This window comes from Trachurus japonicus, chromosome 8 (assembly GCF_045865225.1).
Source record: "Trachurus japonicus isolate A0001 chromosome 8, Traja_1.0".
NCBI classification, from domain to species: Eukaryota; Metazoa; Chordata; class Actinopteri; order Carangiformes; family Carangidae; genus Trachurus; species Trachurus japonicus.
In genome coordinates this window covers 29,159,704-29,179,626 of record NC_140914.1, presented here as the reverse complement: position 1 = coordinate 29,179,626, position 19,923 = coordinate 29,159,704, and the positions used below count along the sequence as shown (strand labels likewise).

Sequence of the window (19,923 nt, the reverse complement as noted above, 5' to 3'; positions counted from 1 at the left end):
CTCATTTATTGGTTTTCTTCTGATGAGGGCCACCAGACCTTATGCTGGAATAAAACACAATTCAGATGTTTGCTTAACACTGTTAGTCTGAGACACATTGATGTGTTCCCACAAGGCTTGAAGAATCAGAGAATCCCTGATCTGTCTTTGTCCAATAACAGAATATGACATGTGTGTGCAAGTCAAAAACAAGTGAATAAAAATAGCTATAATTACATTTTTCTCCAACATCATCCACCTCCCTGTTCTTAAAGACAAGCTCAAAGAATTGCAGATGAGGCCCTGCTTCACAATAAATGAATATACAAGATAAAATCAAATTGTTTGGTTAGTTCATGATGCAAGCTCACTATAGCAAGGAGCCCATACTGTGTAAGAAACACATCAAAATGTATTGTTACTATAGCCTAATCGGAAATTACGAGTCTTTCAGTAATTCAACTGAACACTTTACAATGAATCTTTTTTTACATTTACAAATGTTCTCATAACAGGCCACAAATGTGTGAATAGTGTGAAAAAGAACAGCCCCAGCTGTTGTAGCTACACTATCAGTCGAAAAAAACAAAAAAAAAACCATAGCTGCACATGATCCATTGAGTGTTTACGAGCCAATTAATAAATTTGTTGTAAATCATTCATAAATCCTTTACAAGGGTAGTCTCATTGGTAACTCAGTTAGTTTCCTCTACTTCTCCCTCTCTCCCTGTGCCGGTGGTGAGCTGCCGTGAGCGCGCGCGCTGCCTGGAGATGCCGTGGACTCGTGTGATGCAGCAGAGCTGAGCACCGTCACAGACAGAGGTGCACTCACCGACTCTGCCCCCTTCACATTCTGGTTGTAGCCTAGACTTCTCAACTGACCGGGTACCGACGGTAAAATAGGCTACAGACAGGGAGCGGGCCTCACGTGAGTCAGTGTGAGCGCGTGGACAGATGTTGTTTGAGAGACTGCGGTAAAAAAAAAAAAAAAAAAGAAAAAAACCGGCTGTTCGTCATCCGCGCGCTCCCTCTGTGACGGAAACATCTGAGACAGCTGAGGGATTTGGAGCAGAGTAACTGACACGAGGATTAATCTCACGCGAGCTCGTCTAAAGCCGCATCCATCCCTCCATCCATCCTCCCGCGAGGCACGTTCGCCGGCAGAGGACGCGGCGGGAAGCGCGCGGTGCTCCGGTCTCTCCTGGAACAGGGAGATAGGATACCTCAGTTCGGTTGCCAGTGTTAAATGCTCGGCTGTGACATCGACAGTCGACCAGTACCGAACACCGGCTTCCTCTCTTTCACATGGGCGAAGACGAGGAGGGGTTCAACGTCCGGGCCCGCCGCGGAGGAACCGAAGAGAACAGAGGCAGCAGCGAGGGGTCTCTGGACCCGGACAGAGAGAGGAGATATGCCGAGCTGTTCGAGCAGCTGGACCTGAATAAAGATGGCAGGGTAGACATTAACGAGCTGAGGACCGGACTGGCCGCTCTTGGTTTGCACCAGGGAGAGGCAGAGGAGGTGAGGAGACGGGACAGGTGCACACACACACACACACACACACTTAAGTCTTATTAATAAGAGGCTTTATTATCCTGCAGGAAAATGACTGGTACCAGTAGGCTATTAACACGAAGAATATAGCAAGAAATGTAGACTACATCTGTTATATAGACGGCTAAATGAGAGATAACAATATGTTACACCAACTCATTTCTATAAAGAAGTGCTAATGAAGAAGAGTAGGCTAGCTAGGCTAGTCCCCCCAGGCAGGAACATGAAGCTAGCACTGAAGAACTAAAAACTGCAGTTCCTCTAATGACCACTAGAGTGTGGCTGCGACAGGGAGTCAGTCCCCATTGACTCCCATGTTGATATGGCAAACTTTACAGCAGAATTAAACATGTTTACGTAGATTTTATGTACAGCCTGATGGACAGTGATGCGTTATAAAATAAAATGGCGCTACTTTTTTTCCCCAGTAGCCTAACTGAAATAATAATTGAAAAGTTACTGTTTCCCCCTTATAATGCCGTTGCTGTTATTGACAGTAAAATGCGCCGTTACTCGAATTACTTGACTCAAGAAGTCCCGTCACAATACATACGTTAAAGTGTACAATACTTTTTTTTTCAGTCTGGTGGGTTAGAGGGGCGAGTCCAAGTAATTTGACATATTTGAGCATTTTTTAAATAAGTAAAGCAACAGTTACTTTTCCTGGTAATTAGCTACTTATAGCCTAATTTAGGTTAGGTTATTTTTTGGGGAAAGTAACTAGTAACTATAACTAATTACTTTGTAAAAAGTAATGTGCCCAAGACTGCTGATGGAACAATAGTTTTGGTGTCTATTGTACAGCTGATTTGCTCCTTCATTACAGCTGTATGGAGGATGAATATTATACTCATTTAAAGTTTGGTAAAAATGAATGGCATCGAGCCTGAGAGTGACACACAGCCCTTGGCTCCAGAGGTGCCTCTCGTGCTGTCTGTCTTTGTGGCTTAGGCCTTAGCAGAGAGACGGCAGTGGAGGCACAGGCAAGCTGGTGACAGTTAACAGCCCACTTTGCCCTCAAAAAACCTCTCGAAATCTATAGATGACATCACAGAGGCTACATCTATGTATACTTACAGTCCATGGTTCATAGTTTCATTAGCTACTCAAATATACTGAGCCTCATGTGAAATGAACCTTTGACTGCATTCCAGTTTTTAGATTTAAATGTCACAGCATTATGTTAGGTTTCTTGGATTTATAGACAACACATGGAAAAAAGACTGCCATGTAATCTGTCTCTTCTCCTGCCTGGAGTACTTAACATACACTGTACTCTGCCATCATTAATAAGACCACTTTGTGGCCGGATGCCTAGCAACAATATTCTCACATGTTTAACCACCTGAATGCCAATGCCAGAGTGTTATGAATTCACCTGAGGAAACTAAGTTTTAATCCTAACTGTCAATCTACAGTGTGGTCTAAAATTTCTTATAGAATCTCAGAAACCCTAACAAAGTCTAAAAATTATAATGTGGCAATCATAAAGAGATTTATGCGTCTTTAATCTTATAGTAGCCTATCACTCAACCAGCATAAAGGCCTGATGTAAGCATTCAGGGATAATTTGCACATTTGTTCATTCATTTTAGGTATTCCATCCAAACCTTCATAAGCCTGATATTTACAGTAACAATTTATAGTATATCAAGTAGGGATGTCACAATTACTTATTTTCGCAATTAATTGCGGTATTAAACACCACAATTAATTGATTGTAAAGATTCCTAAATACCATCACTTTCCAAAAAAAGATTATATCTGAACCGTATCGGCAGATGTGCTGCAAAGTAAAGGTAAATGCACAGATACTGGTCCATTTACCTAACGTAACATTGAATTGGTAGGAATTTAAATGCTAGAGTGTCATTTGTAATAAAAAAAAAGATTAAAATTAACTTAAACATTTGGTATCGATGACAATTAATGACTTTAATATTTCAAACACTTCCCATGGGAGATTAATAATCAGTCATATTTTAATAGATACTTAAAATATTTTGTGTAAATAATTAGTAATGTATATTTGAACTATATTTGATTTTACACTTAATAGTGTTGTGAAATTAATTAATGCATAATAATCCTGATAATCGTAATACTGTGATTAAATCTATAATCGTGACATCCCTAATATATTATATAAGATATTTGGACTGGATTATAAGAGATAATAAATATTGGATATTGCCTAAAGACAAGGAGATGTATTTTCATGCAAAAAAATTCTGAATGAAACTTTTCAAAAATGCAAAATTTTGAATGTGGAACATCAGGAACAAACCTGAAGCAGATGTTGAGCCTGAGCAGCTTCTCAGCAACGTGCACAGACCTTTCCGACTCACCCTGAGGTGAAATGTTCTATCAATTAAGTATGAGAGTGGTGAGTGTGTGGGGTTACAGCCCTGTTTTCCTCATCACAACCAAGGCAGCCACAACAGTGTCAGCATCACAGATGAAGTGAAGTTGTTCCATCCCAGTGGTCTTAACCTCAAGTTTGCAAAGTTTAATTTCGTTATCATTCACAGGGTGATAAGTTCTGAGCCAACCACCCTATGGATTGCCCTCTCTCAAAGGATAAGAGGAAAAGTTACACCTCTTCACTGCCGCTGTCAAAAGTTTCACCACAGATTTCTTTAAATATACATAATGTGATGTTCTGCCTTTTAACAATAGTATGAGTAGTTGTACCAGTCAAGTCCCGGGGGTGAGAGTGTCATTAATCAACCTCTAACGGTTGCTAATTTGTGTGGCCTGGTTTTGACACCATATAAAGACGGCCTGTTCCAGTTTGCAGAGGAATTGAACCCTTTATGGATGAATATTTTAACAGTCTGTGTAACACAAATCCTGTAACACTTCTGACCTTGGCTGTTAGTCGAGCTCCTTTACATCACTTTACATTTGACTGCATCAAACAGTAATTTGAATTGTTGTGATTCAAGACCTAACCCACCACCCAGATCCCCTCTCTGCTGCAGAGCTGTGGTCCGCTTTATTTTTGTTTAGATTTTATAGATAAATATTTCTTCTTTCTACCTTTAAGTTTGATTTGGCCAATATTCCATAACATAACATTGTGTCTCACTAATTTTCCTGCAAAGCAACCCAGCTGCAGCACCTCTGTCTGAACAGCTCTGACCCAGAGACATTTCAAAACTTAACCTACAAGCCATAAAAGACCTTGACAGTGGAAAACAAAGAAATCCTTTGAACGAATCCAGGATCGGCACCAAACTCTCCTCGTTCACTCTCTGCTCTGCTTCTCTGTCGTCCATCCTCCACCAGCTCTCACTGAAGTTTTCCTGGAAACAAACAAGTATCCGGCAACTGAATCCAATAAACCTTTGTGATGAGTCACTCTCTATTTTACAGGTCTATAATTCCTAAATAAATTCATAATGTAACTTAGCAAAGTAAGTCATGTTGTTATGTCTCTGTACAGTAAAATAAGGAAGCTCTGAGAAAACATTTCTACAGTGAGGGAACACACAATTTATACATACCTTATACCTTTAACAAATTAAAAAGTTGTGTGCACTTAGTTTAGTGTGTTTAGTTCGGTCTTTTAACAGCTACAATAGACAAATATAAAAGTATAGATACAAAACAAAACAAAACAAAAACACAACTAAGCAATACAATGCACTTTGACCGAAAAGGTGTAGCCTGAATTTAGCATCATCTTATTTTGCCTACCCTTCTTAAATTAACATTTTCCGTTCACTCATTTAGAATATTTTGACAGAACAAAAAACTTGCATATTCTACATGAGCACACTGGTATTTCTAATTCAGGTTTATATTTATTAATAATATAATTTTTAAATACGTTTTTGAATCTGTTACACAGCTTGATTTCTAATTCTAGATTATTCCATTGATTGACTCCTTTAATTGATATACATCTTTGTTTCACATTTGTTCGTACCTTTGCCATTGTCATAATCCCTATAGTCATAGCAGTAGGTTCGCTACCTTTATTTGTCAGTGTAAGCTATTTTTAGAACGGCGGAGCAGAGCCACCAGCTGCTCAGAGCTACGCTACGGAGGCTAATGGGATTTCTTGGTTTCCCTCATCAAATACACAATCCAACAACTCCAAAACGCTCTGGTGGACAAGTTGTGACCTGGACATTCACCACGCTATGAGATAATAATTAGGGGTGGGAGAAAAAATCGATTCACATAGATATCGCGATATCTTTTTTGACGATTTTTAAATCGATTTTTTTTTCAAAAATCGATTTTTTTTCTTTTGAAAAAATTTTTTTTTTTGAATTTTTGAAATTTTTTTTTTTGAATTTTTTTAAATATTGTGCAATGTGTATTTGTTAGCCTCTTTTACATACAGAGAGTACAGGCTTTGAAAAGGGTTTAAGTTCATTTTATAATGGAGTATGTTAATTTATAGGCTCCTACAGTGTTTGTGTGCAGATAAATGTTAAAAATGCGACTAAAAATCGAGAGAATCGGCAATATCGTAGAATCGCAATTTAAATCGAATCGGCATCCAAAAAATCGTAGAAGAATCGAATCGGGAGAAAAGCATATCGTCCCAGCCCTAATAATAATGCTGATGTTTTTCAACAAGCAGTCTCTGCATTTGCCTCGAAAACAAGTCTGCCTCCTAACGTTCCGTTATCATCTCATAGCGTGGTGAATGTGCAGGTCACAACTTGTCCACCAGAGCGTTTTGGAGTTGTTGGATTGTGTATTTGATGAGTTTGATGAGGGAAACCAAGAAATCCCATTAGCCTCCGTAGCGTAGCTGTGAGCAGCTCGCGGCTCTGCTCCGCCGTTCTAAAAATAGCTTGCACCAACAAATAAAGGTAACAAACCTACTGCTATGACTATAGCGATTATGGCAATGGGCCAATTTGCCAAAATGTTGAACTATCCCTTTAAAGAAAACTGTTTTTCCGTTGGTGATTTTTTAATGGCCTTTTTCATCTGTGACAAGGAGACAAGTGGGAATAAGCTTATGTAGATAAAACTATCTCTGTAACTGTGCTTGTACTAAGGCTAAGGCACAGAACTCTAACAATGCCTGAGTGTATTTTTCCTCCTCTCTGTGCACAGGAACTAGTTGTGTATTCTCTGTCTCTCTTTCTAGAGAGGAGAGGTTGTGTTTGCAGACAGGTAGGATGTGTTTTACTTCTTGACTTTCACAGGGAGCACAGAGCCTTACATCCTGTCCTCACTCACCCCCCCACCTTGCCCACCACACCTCCATGCCATCTTCACCTGTGCACACCTCCCTCCACCATCTGCGCCCTCTGTCTCCACCCTGCTGAATCCTCTGACGTCTTTTTTTGCTGCAGATCGTCCTTGAGAGCGACATCAATCACGATGGCTTGCTGGACTTCCAGGAGTTCTCTCAGTACCTGTGGGCTCACGAGAAGAGGCTGCGGCTCATCTTTCACAACCTCGACCGCAACAATGATGGTGCGTGCGGGCCGGGCATGCAAAACATACACAAATATACACACATACACACACACAAACTCTCTATCCACACCTGTTCCTTGTTTTTTCATGAGTAAACATGAGACACATTGAATATCCTCCTTGGACTGGACAAACACCTTCCCTTTCTGCTTTGTAGGTCGAATTGATGTGGCAGAGATCCAGCACTCACTGCACAAGCTGGGAGTGGAGGTCACCATGGAGCAGGCCACCAGAATACTGCAGAGGTGAAGAGTTTGTGTGTGTGTGTGTGTGTGTGTGTGTGTGTGTGTGTGTGTGTGTGTGTGTGTGTGTGTGTGTGTGTGTGTGTATGTGTGTGTATGTATGTGTCTGCAGACAAATCAAAACTAAAATTAGCTCCTTGTGATGTCTGTCTTCTCCACTCACACTGGTGTCATGTTACAGTACATCTCTACATGTGGAACTGTATTTTTGTTGCTGTTGAGAGAGTTCTTTGAAAGGGTCTCTCACAAAACCACATTTTGACCTTAAACTTTGTCCTTAAAGGAATAGTTCACCAAAAAAATGAAATTCAGTCATTAGTGACTCACCCTCATGCTGATGAATGAGTTTTTAATTCCTCAAAGTGCATCTGGAGACCTGGGAGGCCGGTTTGTAGTCCAACAAAAACTTTATATGAGAGTAATAGGGCCTGACACAAAAATGTCCATAAAACTACATAAAAACCATTTAATATTCCTCCACATGTGTCCTGAAGGGATATAGTCCAGAGTTTACTCGAAACAACGTCATTGAGGCAAGTCCGGTCACGTCCGCTTGCGTCGCGTGAACGTGAGAGCGCGCACTAGGCAAATTCAATACAGGACTGTTTAGACTGTAAAAATGTCCTAAATGACGTCATGTAAACTCTGGACTATATCCCTTCAGGACTCTTGGATTGCAGTGGACGAGCAGTGTGGAGGAATATTAAATGGTTTTTGTGTAGTTTTATGGACGTTTTTGTGATGAGGAATAAAAAACTACTCCGGAGTATTCATCAGCATGAGGGTGAGTCACTAATGACTGAATTTCAATTTTTGGTGAACTATTCCTTTAGGCTGGATTGCACCAACAAGATTTAATTTACCTAATCTAAGATTAGCTCTAATCAGAAATCAGTAAACTAGGTTTAAAATGAGTTAATCCAGGTTTAAAATTAACCAGAGCTCTGTTGAACAATTTAAAATTAATCTCAGTTTAGTAAAACTCAGTTTATATATTTAAACTGAATTTAAACGGAGCTTGAACTGATTTAAATCAATAGGGACAAGTGTGAATAACGAATTACAAATTAAATATGTAATTACATTTTCAGTTATATAAATAAATAAAATATATTTCCTCCGCTAAAAAAGAGAAGGGGAATAACTGTTAAATTCATCCTAGATCACAGTTTAAACCAGAGTTTAAAGTTCTGGTGCAACAGAATTAAATTTAGACTTGGTTTAGAGTAAAAAATTAAACTGAGGTTTAAAAAGAGGTTTAAATTTAATCTGTTTTAATTTTAAACTAGGTTTAAAGTTTGGTGCAACAGAATTTAAACTTAAACCATGATTTAATCTGGTTTCAAAGTTAAACCTTGTTAGCGCCATCCAGGCTTGGTCACCAAAATCTAATCAGTTCATCCATGAGGTCTAGTGATTTTGAGAAGTTTTGTCGTTGTTCACCCACACAGATGTTTCCTTATTAAACCTTGTGGGCCGGATTTACTAAAGGTTTGCGTGTATTAAAACGTGTGCAAACGTGATTGCACGCGCAAACACATGTGGAACCTGATCTACTAACCAGACGCACCGAGGATTGCGTCCCTCACACGGGCAGAATAGCACGTGCAATCCATTTAGCGTGTTTGCCTTGATGAATATGTAAATATGGGCGTTTCAGCCAGAACCTGCAGAATACTGGGAGGAGTAGATGCAAATCGATTTATTTAGCGTGTGCAATGTGATTTACCAAACCAGGAAGAGATTGCGGTGGCTGTTTTTGCGTCTTTATTCACCACGTCTGAAAACCATGTACTAACTGATACAACTTTGCCAAAACGTATGCGTTTATTGATTTGATGCCTGTCAGAGCCCCGTGATCTTACATCTCTGCATCTCCTCACGTCTGGGTAATTCTGTAACAGTTTTTCAGCCGTGTTAAAAGTCATTTACGCACCGTTACGCACGGGGCACGTCTGTCCTGCAGTGCGCTCCTCTCCTCTCCTCTCCTTTCCTCTCCTCTCACCTGGCTGCCCAGCTCCGTCTCTCAGTCCCGGTCCCGGACTGAGACACGTCACCGCTGCCTTCACCCGTCTTTGTTCCCTCTGGTCAGTGGTCAGAGCGTTTAGATCCGTGTGTCCCACCTGAGCTATCTATTAATCCACTGGATCATGGGCGGCACACACACACACACATATTATAGGTGCGTGATTGTCGCTGCAGCTGCTGCCTGTTCGTCACTATATGACGAGTTGGGCCCTGTAGCGATTTGTGTTTATTTATCTAAACAGAGCGCGAGAGAGATGAACACATGCTGTCATTGTATGCATCGGATCAAATGTCATTCTGTCCCTTCGTCCGTCCAGCTCTCTGTCCAGTCTCTCCATGGCGGAAACGATTACTACGCGCAAAACCCTCATTTACATATTGCGGTTTGCACGTGTTTTCATTTAGCGGGTTACTCTTAGTAGATCACCTGTTTGGCGTGCACTAACCAAACTCGCAATATTATAGCGGGCGCAAACAATATAGCGCCCGCTATCTGAGATCTTAGTAAATCCGGCCCTGTGTGTGTGGGGGATGTGTGTGTACAGATTCAATTTTGAGTGACAACTATCTGACCGTCTGATTAGTCATGTGTGTGAAGGATCTTGCAGGTTCAGTGCAATGACGCAGGTTTATGAATGGGCTGTTTTTAATACAGCTATCGTCCAGTAAATAGGCCGTCATTTTGCAATTTTTCAAAGCATTCTGCTTAAAGAGGGATGTAAGTCATGTGACCAGTGATGACACAGTGCTGTTTGTGTTCTCTGTCTCCAGTATGGACAGGGATGGCACTATGACCATAGACTGGAGTGAATGGCGAGATCACTTCCTGTTCAACCCTTTCCATAACATGGAGGAGATTGTCCACCACTGGAAACACTCCCATGTGAGTCATCAGGTCCCAGGTTTAATTATAATAACAGTAATTACATCTCAAAGGCGTTCACATTCCTGAAACGAGAATCAGAAAGTGGCAATATTATAATAATATAAACACAACAGCAGGAAAAATTTAACGTATAGATGAGAGCTGGTTAAGCAGCTTATGGTGTTGCTGTGTTAATTAATATTTATAAACATAGATGTAGATTGATGTGACATACTGTATTGACATTAGTTCAGAAGAAGAACTGTAGACCCTATAACCTTTGTGCCTTTAATTCCTGACGTTTCAGATGTTTGACATTGGGGAACATCTGACGGTGCCAGATGAGTTCTCAGAGCAGGAGCGGCGCTCAGGTCTGGTGTGGAGGCAGCTTGTTGCTGGAGCCATGGCAGGAGCAGTGTCCCGAACAGGGACCGCTCCTTTGGACCGCCTCAAAGTCTTCCTGCAGGTGGGTCGCTTTGTTTTTCTTAAGTAAACTGTACTTTATGTCATTCAATCAGCTCGGCTCTGATCGGCTTGCAGTGGGAACGCCAGACCCGGGTCAACCTGCTAATTTACGTGATGACGTTGAGTGTTACATCAGGTCGAGACTGTATGTAAAAAAGCAAACCAGCGCATGTATTTCCTTCGGAAGCTCAGGACCATAAACGTTGACTCCAAGTTCATGGAAATGTTTTATTCTTGTTTTATTGGATCTGTCCTGACATTTGCTTTTATCTGCTAGTTTGGGTCAATTAACCTGAAAAACCGCAACAGGCTTCAGGGCATAGTCAGAGTGTGCAGTACAATTGTTGGTACTCCACTCACAGACATCACTCATCAGCCCTGAACAAAGCAAAACTTGTCTTGTCTGACCCCAGCCATCCCTTACCATCTGAATTTAAACTGCTTCCATCTAGACGCAGATTTAACGTGCCCAGATGAAGGACTGACAGATTTTAAAAATCCTGGGTTCCAGTGGCTATTGGCCTTCTTAACAATTGATATCACTGCACTGCAGTCACTTTCACTTTAACTCCTTGTTTTTATCCAGTTTTATCCAGTGTGGCACTGTTGCACTTTGTTGCTTGTTGGATTGATGTTTATTGTTGTCCTGTGTCATTGTCCCATGTCACCCATGTTGTTGGTATTCTATTTGTCACTCTTTTAATTATTAGCTTATTGTTGTTTTACTATTGGTTTTTTTTTATTGTTGTTTTTGCTGCTGGCTGCAACGTAAATTGCCCTCCGGGGACAATAAAGATGAGAAAACACAGTCAGTTAGTTAATAAATAAAAGTAATAGTGATGATTTGGATCCGATGAGAAGAATTTCACTTTTATTGCCATTGAGTTTTAACTTGTTGTTTGACATCCAGTTTGTGATGGTTTGCAGGCAGTCCATAAGGGCTAGTAGTAGGTTTGGTGTCCGGTATTAGCAGCTGTAGCAGTTGTAGCAACATTTTAAGTCTGATGCTCACTCTGCTCTGATATTCACTTACACTCAGAGAACAGAGATGAAGCACATGGTGGGAGGTGTGGGTAGGTGGTTGGAGCCTGTCCAACTCCTCCCATGTTCAAATCCTGAAATATCACAAACCATTTAAATAACAGAGAATAACTGAAACTGATCAGCTCATGTGTGCAGGTTCATGGTTCCACGTCTCGAGGCATTAACCTGTGGTCTGGACTGAGGGGGATGGTCCAGGAGGGAGGCGTCTCCTCGCTCTGGAGGGGAAATGGGATCAATGTCCTCAAGATTGCACCTGAATCTGCCATAAAGTTTATGGCCTACGAACAGGTCAGCACACCAACTTATACTGTACATTTCTTCAATGTGAAGATGAAAAGATGTTCATCTAGGGGAAACCCTGCCGTAGATACAGTGAAGCAGCATTTCCATGCACCAATTACTGTGTATGCCTTTGCACGTCCTTCTCATGCTGCATTGCACAGTATCACTGATTCTCGTCTGTGTCCTCCCAACATCCTCTTCTTCCTGCTCCCTCCTCCTCCCTTCTCTTCTCTTCCTCCAGATAAAGTGGGTGATCCGAGGCAGTAAGGAGGGGGGCAGTTTAAGGGTGCAGGAGAGGTTCATTGCTGGCTCTCTGGCAGGAGCTACTGCTCAGACCATCATCTACCCCATGGAGGTCAGTGCGAAGTTTGTGTTCATTTCTCAGTCATTTCTGCAACTCAGCTCGAAGACCCGGCCCCCAAGCACTGCTTCTTCGTTCTCGTGTAGATGTCCTCAGCAGCTTTCTTACAGTAAGATTTGCAATGAGGCTAATAAGCTCTTATTGCACAGAGCAGTAGATAATGTAGTAATACAGTTCCATGTACGGCTCTTTACTGAAGCCTGGACACTGACCATCTGGCCAGAATTTCTGGTTAGTTGAAATTCAGGGCTGCATTCGTCTTCGCTAGTGTTTTTGGTAATTTGCTGCCATATGAAATCTGATATACATTATGCAGGGTATCTGATTCTGCAAATGATGATACTTTAAGGAAGCTACAGTAAGAAATGTACGGCAATTACTGTAATCAGAAAATCGTAGCAGTATTTTGAATTTGACTGCAGCAACAGTGGCCACAGTCTTACATATGGCTCCTTTAATCTTCTAACATCCCCAGACTGAGCTCTGCCAGGTGGAAGAACATCACAGCCTGGAATATCTGATGTGGTTTAAGTGGATGTCTTTATGTTTCTCACAATTTTCCTGATTGAATTTGCATGAGCTGTGTCTTTTATAAAGACTGAATGAACACCCACTCCCAACTTGGGGAGGTAGAGACAAAGGATCACGATGCAGGACTCCTTCAAGGCACTGTGCTTGGAATGAATACAGGTGTAGGTGGATGTAGACTTGGGGCTCTGGATGGTGGCTGGAGCATCATTGAGAGCCACAGTCTGGACAGGGAGTCAGGGGGCATCCAGTAGTTAAAATCAGGACGTCTTTGTCCAGAATTGAGCAGTTGAGGTACAGATTACATTCAGTGATGTAGATTTGCAGCTTTGATTGAAAAGTCTTTCTAAAACTTGTAGAAATGTTTCTTTGCATGTTTCATATTTGTTTGTTAGTGTCCAGTTCTTGGTGGTATTCAACCTTTGGTGAATCTGGAATCTGAGGATTTGATGACACCAATGATTTCCTCAAATGATGTGTGATTTTCTCTGTTTTCTCATGAAGACACAGTACTGTAGTCCTCTAGGATTATTTGATGGCAGCTCAGAGGATACAGCATCAATGTCATGAGTAGGAAATGCTTGGCTGAAATGCTTCAACAAAGCGACCAGAGGATGTGGAACCATTAAAGATGGGGCTGATTTATCAAAAAAGATGTTGGATTCTTACTAAAAATGCATTAAAAGATGTGTACACATTGAGGATATGGACAGGAGATCTGATTGCTCAGATCAGAGTTGGATCTTTAGTTTTTGGCAGGTAGAGGAGGTGTTCACAAAAGTTGGGACAGATCCAGGTCGGGTGCTGGATTCAGACCTTTATTGGCTAAAAGGCTCATCAGTTTGAACTTTTCTAAAAGCTCAATCTTTATTTTTCTTTGAACTGAAACACATTGCAAGTAGGGCTGTCAATCAATTAAAAAAAAACAACTAATTAATCGCACAATTTTCTGTAATTAATCGCGATTAATTTATCAACGAATACATTGCATTATGACTTGAGCTTATAACAAATATTTATTCATGTGTAATCATCAAATTAGTCTAGAATAAACACAAAGAAAGTATATTTAAATTAAAAGACTATTTTAATTGCTTTCTTTAAACTTCAAACACAGTTTTTCTCCTGTGAAGTACAAATTTGGCACAAAAAAGGCACCTTGCTTATATCCTCCAACAGAAATAATAACAACCCAGGCCTTCATGTGTTGAAGTGCAGGTTGAATATCAAAACCATCAAGACCACTACAGACCACGCATGCGCCAACATATTTTGTTTTTCCTTTTTTTCTACCAAACTGTGTGCCGCGGACGTGCACGGAGAAACAACCACATCACACTGAATTTCCCTCTGTAAATTAAATTGAACAGCTATATATAGATCAGTTCATTATAACACTTTTATTTATTGATCTATAGGTGGTGATTTCCTTACACACAGAGCCCGATACAGCTGCTCTTCTGTCTAGTTCACACAAAGCTTCACTTTTCATTCAAACGAACTAATCAAAAACCAAACAAACATTCAACTAATCAGTGAGACCAACATTTATCTCCTAAAAAGAATTAAACCAGCCAGCGGTAAACCTCTAAAGACCTGCGGGTAATTTAATTGGCTCTCTGTCGCTGCCGACGCAGTTTAACCGGCCGACCGGTTCCGCAGACCGGGCTGCCCCGCTACGGTCGCTGCTCCACAGGTGGAGCTTCACTGCTCCGTGAACGTCATCGGAGCAAACTTCCAAACAGGCATCAAGTGGATAAACTAACCGCATTGGTAATCTAAAAAAAAATTATTAAAACCTAATAAAGTGAAGAATAAGAGCGCTACAGTGGGTACATCACTTTGCATGGTTTGCCTCCATGTCACCAAAGGTTACGGGTCAGCTGCCACTGGAAGTAAACAAAACGACATTGCGCTCATTTTTTTTAACACGTTAAATGTTTAGAATTAATCTCCAAAATTAAGGCGTTAATTTTGACAGCACTAGTTGCAAGACAGTGACGAAACAGACAAACCTGATTCCGACCACATTTCATTACAGTAAAACCGATGTACTGTTTTACCACATAGAGGTAACTCCCCTACCTGCTATCACCTCACAAAGCACCTGACATCACGAGTAAGAACAGAGGCAAAAAGAAGCAAACACTGATCAAAGTTTTCAATTTGCCAGTTTGTCACAGAGTTGATCCAATTATCTGGCAAATTTCAAAGCTATTTGTTAGTTTTGCTGTTTGCTTGTTAACTAAATGCAACCATGGCTGCAGTCAGTGCTACAATGACCAAGGAGCAGGAAATGGATGGAAAAACGTTTTGTTGATGCTTCTGGTTGTGTCCTCTTTGTCCAGCTAAAGAAAGACCCTGTGTGTTTTTTTGTGTGTCTTTGTTCTGGGTAGGTGCTGAAGACTCGTCTCACATTAAGGAAGACGGGACAGTACTCGGGAATGGCTGATTGTGCCAGACAGATCCTAAAGACAGAGGGGGTTCGAGCTTTCTACAGGGGCTACCTGCCAAACACACTGGGCATCATCCCCTACGCTGGCATCGACCTGGCTGTGTATGAGGTGTGTGTGCGCAAGCGTCTACAATACAGTGTGTGAGTGGACAGGTTTGAACTGGTTTGAGAATTTCTTAAGTATAAAGGAAAAGCTTGTAATCCAGGCCAAAGAAATCAGGAGGCTGGCTTCTCCAAAGCAGTGGGTGATAAGAAGGGTTTTCCTTTTTTTTATAGAGTATGTTTGAGAAATCGTGTCTATGTTTGTTCATAGCATGTGATGAGAGAACACACTGGAAACAATAATTAAATCCCAGCTCTACTGCTCTGTACTATTTGTTTGTGTTAGTAGTGGTTTGTTGTTTTAATTCCTCTTTTTAGATTGTTCGTCTGAAGTGGCCAAATGAATCAGTCACTGCAGCTTTAGCTGGGAAGTCCAGTCAATAAAATTATCAGGTGGTGAGTTGGAGATGTCCAGTACATGAGGAAATATACAAAAATAACTTGGAAAAATAATATAATGTCTATTCATTAAACCTGAAAAATAATTAGCATATCACTAACAGTAAAATCACATGTTTTTTTCTGTCTCTTATTAGTATTAACAGCTTATTTCTTTGAACTTCTTTGAATTTAAGTTTATCCTAAGAGAAAAAAGAATCAGTGTTCAGTGAATGACATCCCAGTCCCACCCACACTGCAGTAATCACAGATTTTTCACTTAAGATGTCACAGATTAGAATTTAAATTTTATACTATTTTATATTTAATTAATTCAAATGGATTGATTTTCTTGTCTTTTTCATCTTTTCCATGTTTGTTGTCTTGCTTCAGACCCTGAAGAACGCCTGGCTCCAGAGGTTCTGTGTGGATTCAGCTGATCCAGGAGTTCTGGTCCTGCTGGGCTGTGGCACCATCTCCAGCACCTGTGGCCAGCTGGCATCCTATCCGCTCGCTCTCATCCGGACACGCATGCAGGCACAGGGTAAGCCGTAGACTTCAACATTTTTACAAACTTACTACACTCTTAAAAATAAGAGTGTTAAGTAGAACCTTATAAGGTTCTTCGGCTTGTCCTCATAGGAGAACCCTTTTTGGCTCCTTGTAGAACCTTTTATAAAGATTCCACCTCGGAGGATACTACCTAGAACCCAACATAAAGGGTTATACCTAGAACCTTCTGTGAAAGGTTATACCCAGAACCCCCAATAAGAGGTTTTACAGAAAACCCTTCTATGGTGTATTGGTTTCACCCAGAACCCTTACTAGGGGTTCCATCCAGAACCTTTCAACAATCCCTGAAGAACTCTTTCTTCCAAAAAAGGGTTCTCTGAATCAAAATGGTTCTTACTGTTACTTATGGTGCGTTCCAGGCAACCCATAACTTGTGTTTTTCCGACCTGTTCCTATGGTTACCCATTGGAACGTACAGTTAAACTAACTTTCCACCTGTGAACTCATACTAGATCGATGTACTCCCAGCTCCCAGTTGTAACTCGTAACTTGCCTGGAACGCTACGAAGTCGTAACTGGTGACTTGAAGTCGTGACTTACGGGTTCAAAAGCCTGCCAGGAACGCACCATTAGTGTTACCAAGAACTTGGTTAACACTAAAGGTTCCAGTAAGAACCATTTTGATCCAGAGAACCCTTTAAAACCCCTTTCCTGAAAAAATGTTTTTTCAGAAGTAAATGGTTCCAGGTAGAACCTCACCCCTTCTAGAAGAACCCTTATTTCTAAGAGTGTAGTACTTCTATGAGCCTGTGTAACATCCATTGCTCCTCTTCCTTCAGCCGTCATTGAAGGGAAACCCAAGCTGACCATGGTGGGACAGTTCAAATACATCATATCCCATGAAGGTGTGCCAGGCCTGTATCGTGGCATCACCCCCAACTTCCTCAAAGTCATTCCTGCTGTCAGCATCTCCTACGTGGTGTATGAGCACATGAAGAAAGTCCTGGGGGTGGGGTATTACTAGACTGAGACAAGCAACAAAAAAGAGACAGAGAACAGAGATGGATTTGCTGGTGGAGAGGCGACGAAGCAGCTTCTCTGTTGTTCAGGAGGAGAAATGAAGAGGAAGGAACCATGGCTCTGCTGTATACTGCACTTCCTGTTGACTCATTCAGGTTTGAGCTTGTGTAACCTGCAGGTAGTTTGCCAGTAGATGAAATTCATGTGTGGAGGTTGGAGAAGAGGACGAGGCTACCATTCAACACTATTATACCACATTCATACAAGCCATACATCAAGTCATCAAGTATCTGTATTTAACTAACATCTTAAATTTTTCCACAGTTGAACAATTGTTGTTTGATAAATGTTTGAGCAGCCACACTGTAAGTGGTTCCACATACAGAAACAGACAATCAGACCTGGAGTTCTGAGGCTTATCAGATGCTAAAATGCTGCAAAGTGGTTCATAACTCATTAAGTACTTTAAATATGGAGGAAATGTCCAGAAAGGTGCTTATTCACCTGATTAGCCAGTGCAGTAATTGTCTGGATGACATTCCTGTTTGGTTGAAGTTGAAGTCAGGAGTCGTCTGTATTAGGACTGCTGCTGTATCCACTGCAGTGTTTTTTCACTCTGTGCTGCTATGGATGTGAATGACACAGCCTTAAAATGCAAACAATGAGGAAAAAAAGAAAAAAAAAGATACTGACATTTTTCTTAGTTTTTAGTCTTAAGTACTTTACAGTCAGAAGTTGTGGTTGCTGTTTTCAGATTGCTTCAGCTGCTCCTCAGAAACCATGTACAGTCAGTTAAATGCACACAGGAGATTTTATTATTATTTTTATAAGTTATACATTCTATACCAGCAGTGCACATGTTGATTAATATGAATAGTCTAGGAGCAACATCAGCATCAAACCATGATTATTCACACTGGGCCAATTACCACTGTTTAACATATATGTTAAACTTAGCAACTGCTAAAGGAGAGTTGTGCATTCCTTCAGTTTGGGATAACAGAAGTTAAAACACCCAGACTTCAACACAAGTTCATTTTATCCACTCCTTATGAACCTGTTGTGATGTGATAAAATACTTCCTGAATACAGCCTCAGGCATTTTGCACAAAACAATCTCCTGTTAGTTTCACAGCCAGGTACAACCAGAAAGGACATTTACAGTAAACCCATGGTTATAGAAACACATGGGAACTGACTGTGGATGCATAATGTTTCCCCACAATACCAAGGGCATCAGCATCTCTGTGCAAAAAAAGAACCCTGAGATGACATCAACAGTTCTGGAGGAGATGAGTAAGCAGCAATTAACACACTGGAGTTTTATTTCTGAATAATTTGACTGAGAAATGCTGCAGTCCTTGACTTTATGAAACGTTGCTGTCCAAATACTGGTATGACTCATGGGTGTAACTGACACTGGTGAGGTGCAAGTACTGTAAGCGGCCTCTAGTTTCATGATGGTGTGGTTCCAAGCCGGCAGTAACACGACTGACCAGAGGAGATGTAATTCAAAAGCCATCACTGACACAATGTAGCTCATCACAGTCTAACAACTTTTGACTGCTATCACACAGTCTTAACAGCAAATGTAGTTTGCTTAGTTGTCATGGAGATGGCAGTGTTGACATAAAAACTCAGCATCTCCCTTAAGAGCTTCAAAGCTAGGTTTGAAATCTCATAGAAATAGTCATTTGAGTGAGACAATCCCAACTCCACTCAAAGTCCACTTATCGGTGTGAGGTGGTGGCAACTAAGAAAACTGTATCTGCTGATGAAAGCCTTTAGAGAACTCTGATTATAGCCATAATAGCTGTACTGTGGGAGCTGAGCATCAGAGAAGGTTGACTGCTGTCTATTTCTTCTTCTTTCTATATGATAACCTGTCAGTGTCCCTCCAGCCCTTTACTCAAAAGTAGAGGTTGTTTGAGATTACAGTAATCATTTGTTATCTTTGTTGTAAATATATATATATATTTTAAATACTGGGGCAAAAGACCCAGCTCCCTGCCCACCACAACACTGGGACCAGCCTTATAAATGTGAATGTGGCTGACTGACTGAGTGATAAGGGTCCACAACTGGTTGGCAATCAGAGTGATGGAGTTTCCCAATTGGTCCTCTTTTAAAATAATGTGGCAAGAACAAGCAGTGTTAGGATATACAGTATAGTGTTATACATTCAGCAGCTGTTGTCAGGTGTCTAGCTAAGTCTAAACCCTATCTAGACCGGGGTTGTCAAACTCATTTTTAGTTCAGTGGACACATACAGCACGATTTGATCATAAGTGGGCCGGTCCGGTAAAATAATAGCATAATGACTATAAATAAAAAAGGGTGTTTTTTTCTCTTTGTTGTAGTGCAAAGAAGTACATTATTAAGATATTTACATTAAATGAACTATCCTTTTACAAAACATTATAAACATGAATTTTGTTGAGAAAAACATGTACAATTTCATCAATATTACCTCTCCTGTTGTCAATGTAATTTTCACACTTGGCAAATGTTGGGCTGGATTGGACCCTCTGGCGGGCCGGTTTTGGCCTGCGGGCCGCTTGTTTGACACCCCTGATCTGGACCAATCTAAGCTGCTTCCTGAGAAAAAGAGTTCTCTGTGTCTTGTGCAGTCCACACTGAGTTGTTTTGTTCA

At 40.9% G+C, this 19,923-nt stretch overlaps 1 protein-coding gene across 1 annotated transcript; it reads left to right on the top strand.

Annotated features, from left to right (window-relative positions):
- Positions 1-744: 744 nt before the first annotated feature.
- On the top strand, positions 745-17,930 carry slc25a23b (solute carrier family 25 member 23b). Its single transcript, XM_085785142.1, has 10 exons — positions 745-1,500; positions 6,861-6,984; positions 7,145-7,232; positions 10,029-10,140; positions 10,430-10,588; positions 11,767-11,919; positions 12,155-12,268; positions 15,199-15,366; positions 16,131-16,281; positions 17,090-17,930. The coding sequence occupies exons 1-10, from the start codon at positions 1,285-1,287 to the stop codon at positions 17,272-17,274; spliced, it is 1,470 nt and encodes a 489-aa protein (XP_085641268.1). The 5' UTR covers positions 745-1,284; the 3' UTR covers positions 17,275-17,930.
- The last annotated feature ends 1,993 nt before the right edge of the window (positions 17,931-19,923 follow it).

Bases quoted from the DNA above. Each gene is read 5' to 3' on its own strand.
- slc25a23b (XM_085785142.1), top strand. From the start codon at position 1,285: ATGGGCGAAGACGAGGAGGGGTTCAACGTCCGGGCCCGCCGCGGAGGA. The intron at 6,985-7,144 runs GTGCGTGCGGGC...TCTGCTTTGTAG, and splicing joins CCTCGACCGCAACAATGATG to GTCGAATTGATGTGGCAGAG. The intron at 15,367-16,130 runs GTGTGTGTGCGC...GTCTTGCTTCAG, and splicing joins TCGACCTGGCTGTGTATGAG to ACCCTGAAGAACGCCTGGCT.